We start from the raw sequence: 4,248 nt of genomic DNA on the forward strand, positions 1-4,248 counted from the left end.
AAAAAAAAAAAAAAAAAAAAAAAAAAAAAAAAAAAAGAAAGAAAGAAAAAGAAAAAGAAAGAAATTCTGGTCTAAGATGAAATGCATTTCTCATCTTCATCCATCTTCCTTCCTTCCAGCCCTCACAATGGACCTGCAGTTCTACATTTCTTTCTTTTCTTCTTTCTTTTTGATACAGTTTCTCGCTTGTTGCCAGGCTGGAGTGCAGTGGCACCATGTTGGCTCACTGCAACCTCTGCCTACAGGGTTCAAATGATATCTCCTGCCTCAGCCTCCCGAGTAGCTGGGATTACAGGCATGTGCCACCACACCCGGCTAATTTTTGTATTCTTTAGTAGAGACGGGTTTTCATCATGTCGGCCAGGCTGGTTTTGAACTCCTGACCTCAGGTGATCCACGCCCCCCTCGGCCTCCTAAAGTGCTGGGATTATAGGCATGGGCCACTGTGCCCGGCCAGTTCTACATTTCTATCTACTGGATGTTACAAGCTGCATTTGTTACTGGCATCTTAACATCCCCATTCAAACCCAAACAAATCAACTTCCCCCACCAAACCCGTTCCTTTTCCTAATTATTTTTTTCATTGCTATTCAATGTTCATACAACGAATACTTGTTAAGCACATGGTGTGTGCTTGACACTAAGCTAGGTACTCACTGGGTAGTGCTGAACAAAACAAACATGATGCCTGCCCTCAAGGACCTTCCAATCTAATGAGAAATATGGACATTAAATGAATAACTAAATGATTACACAAGCAATCCATTAAAATCACAGTAGCAGGTTAAAAATCTCACTCTTTTTTGCTTCCCCTTCAACCTTTATAACCAATCAGTAATTCTTTGAGTTTTCTTTCACCATAACTTAAAAATCCCTCATTTCCCTTGATTCCCACTGCCATCAATTTTGTGTGGGCCTTTATTGCTATGGTCTCCTAACTGGCCTCTTTCCCCATTTACTCCATCCCACACATCACTATTAGAATCATCATCTAGTATTGTCCCATGCCACAAATGGAAAAAAAATCCTTCAGTGGCTACTGTGTAACTTCTGAAGGCTGTCTTCCCTGGTCATGCCTTGTCTTTCCATGGTTTATCAACTTTGCTTCTACCAATCCATCTGCCTGAAGCAGGCTTATGCTGCAAAGAAAATACGCTTATTCACACTCACCTCCTGGAAGCTCCTAGATCATCACCCTAGCTAGAAATGATCACTTATTCTGAACTCTTCGGGTACACTAGCTCTAGCACTCATTTACCACCTGTGTCTGGTAATTTGCGCTTCATACAGGTGCTACTGGAGTGGGAAGGCCCCTAATGGAAAAGACGTCTTATCCATCTTTCCATCCCTAGGGATGCATGGCATTAAGGGTGTCTCCCTTGCCTGTATGGGGAGTGATTTCCATTCTTTCTTGCCACGTTCCAAACAGCTCTCCCTACTCCCTGGATTCATTCTGGACCTGCTGGGGAAACTCCAAGGACAATACTAGGGGCCAAGAACAAGATCAGAGGGGCACAGCAAGGAAGAAATATGCATCCAATGAGTGCTAAACTGTAGCTGCGGTAAAGGTGCCAGGCGAGCACTGACCTGCTCCAGCAGATAGATGAGCTGGTCTCGAGCCAGCCTCTTGAGCATGGAGAAATCAGGCAGCTCAGGGGCGTCTGGCCGATGGGGAAAAGCCATGGCAGCAGCGGTCACCTGCGCCGCGGGGTGGAAGGACGCCCTCCTCTCTGAGAAGGCCGGCCGCAGCCTGGGTTAAGCGCAAGGGGGCTATCCTTGAGGCCCGGGCACCGACTTCCAGAGCCCCCAGAGGGGCCCTCGCTCCTCAGCAGCACTCCAGGAATGAATGGCCACCTCCAGCCAAGAGAGCTACTACATCGGAGCAGCCTCGCCTCAGACCTGCAGCCACGGTGTCCCGACCCTCCCTCCCTGATCCACTCTGCCGGTCAGCAGGATTCCGGTCTACAACCGCAGAGACTCAGCAGCGTGCGGGGAGAACGCCGCCTCCTGCCAGAAAGAGAAGCGGCTTCCTAGATCTCCCGGAAGTCCCTTTTGCTCCCAGCGCTGCGCGTACCAGGAAGGGGACGGCGTCCTGAAAGGGACATTTAAAAAATGGAGGCAATGCGTCCATTCCTTAGGTGGCGGCACCTGGGGTCCCAGCACTCAGGAGGCGGAGGTGGGAGAATCGCTTGAGTCGGGGAGGTGGAGGTTGCAATGAACTGCGATCGCGCTACTGCACCCCAGCCAGGGAAACAAAGCTAGACCTTGCCTAAACAAAACAAAACATAATAGATGCATCAGGCTAACGATACCTGAACTCTGATCAATCATACCATCATATCATTTCCTGGTGAGATGCACAGGAAATACAGAGCAAAAATTCAGCCTGATCAAGCCTCAATATCTAACTACCAGTTTATAGGCTACATAGAGATTAGTAGAAATATGTTAAGATATCGTAGGGATGAAATCAACCATATCCAAAATGTAGGAAATTATATGGGACAAATGATCTGTCTTCTTCAAAAAAATGGCAAAGGGGAAAATGTGGGAGGGGAAAACACTTCAGAATAAAAGAGATTTAAGGGATACATCAACAAAATGTACTGTTACAATGTGTGGATCTTTTTTGGATAATAATTCAAAGATAACTGATTTAAGGAATTACTAAAACTTTTCAGGTATTGTATTTCTTTTCTTTTCTTTTCTTTTCCAGACGGAGTCTCGCCCTTTTGCCCAGGCTGAAGTGCAGTGGCGCAGTCTCGGCTCACCGCCAGCTCCGCCTCCCAGTTCAAGCGATTCTTCTGCCTCAGGCTACCGAGTAGCTGGGACTACAGGCGTGTGCCCCCACGCCCAGCTGTTTTTCGTATTTTTAGTAGAGGCGGAGTTTCACTATGTTGGCCAGGCTGATCTCTAACTCCTGACCTCAAGTGATCCGCCTGCCTCGGCCTCCCAAAGTGCTGGACTTAACTGGCGTCAACCACAGTGCCCAGGATACTGTATTTCTATGTTATTATTATTTTTTGTATTTCTGTGTTATACAGGCTTGTAATTCTGTTAAAAACAAGTTCTTACCTCTTTGAGATACATAGTGAAGTGTTTGTGGTTTTTTTTTGTTTTTTTGTTTTTTTGTTTTTTTTTTTTTTGAGACCGAGTCTCACACTGTTGCCTGGGCTGAAGTGCAATGGCGCAAACTCGGCTCACTGCAGCCTCCGCTTCGCAGTTTCAAGGGATTCTCCTGCCTCAGCCTCCCGAGTAGCTGGGAAGACAGGCCTCAGCCACCAAGCCCGGCTAATTTTTTTATATTTTTAGTAGAAACGGGGTTGCACTGTGTTGGCTAGGCTGGTCTCAAGTTGTTAACTTCGTGATCCGCCAATCTCGGCCTCTCAAAGTGTTGGGATTACAGGTGTGAGCCAGGGCGCCTGACCACATATTTAAGTTTTTACAGATGAAATAATTTGGCCAGGAGTAATGGTTCGTGTCTGTAATTCCCACCACTTTGGGAGGTCCAGGAGGGGGCGTTGCTTGAGGCCAGGAGTTTGAGATCAGACTGGTCAACTACAACACGTAAAAAAAATAGCCAGGCCTGGTGGTGGGCACCTTTAATCTCAGTACTGTACTTGAGAGGCTGAGGCAGGAGGATCACTTGATCCCAGGAGTTTGAGGCTTCAGTGAGCTATGATCATGCTAGGGCACTCCAGCCTGGGCAACAGTGTGAGACACCGTTTTTTCTTTTCTTTTTTTTTTTTAGACAAGATCTGGCTTTATCTATCACCCAGGCTGGAGTGCAGTGGCATGATCTGTCTCTTAAAAAATAAAATAATATAGCCAGGCACGGTGGCTCACCCCTGTAATCCCAGCACTTTGGGAGGCTGAGGCAGGTGGATCACCTAAGGTCAAGAGTTGGAGACCATCCTAGCCAACACGGTGAAACCCCCTCTCTACTAAAAATACAAAAATTAGGCCGGGCGTGGTGGCTCATGCCTGTAATCCCAGCCCTTTGGGAGGGTGAGGCGGGCGCATCATGAGGTCAGGAGATTGAAACCATCCTGGCTAACATGGTGAAACCCTGTCTCTACTAAAAATACAAAAAATTAGCTGGGTGTGGTGGTGCATGCCTGTAGTCCCAGTTACTCAGGAGGCTGAGGCATGATAATTGCTTGAACCTGGGAGGCAGAGGTTGCAGTGAGCCAAGATCGCGCCACTGTACTCCAGACTGGGAGACAGAGTGAGACTCCATCTCAAAAA

The 4,248-nt window shown here is 47.3% G+C and overlaps 1 protein-coding gene across 1 annotated transcript in view; it reads right to left on the reverse strand.

Moving 5' to 3' along the window:
- VPS33B (VPS33B late endosome and lysosome associated) overlaps positions 1–2,639 on the reverse strand; it is a 16,327-nt gene extending 13,688 nt beyond the window's left edge. Inside the window, exon 1 of the mRNA XM_032252765.1 lies at positions 1,588–2,639. Within this exon, the coding sequence (XP_032108656.1) occupies positions 1,588–1,683 (96 nt within the window). The 5' untranslated portion in view covers positions 1,684–2,639. The remainder of the gene's footprint in view (positions 1–1,587) is intronic.
- Positions 2,640–4,248: the final 1,609 nt, after the last annotated feature.

The sequence above is a fragment of the Sapajus apella genome, unplaced genomic scaffold (genome assembly GCF_009761245.1).
Source record: "Sapajus apella isolate SASKATOON/1434 unplaced genomic scaffold, GSC_monkey_1.0 scaffold80, whole genome shotgun sequence".
Classification (NCBI taxonomy): Eukaryota; Metazoa; Chordata; class Mammalia; order Primates; family Cebidae; genus Sapajus; species Sapajus apella.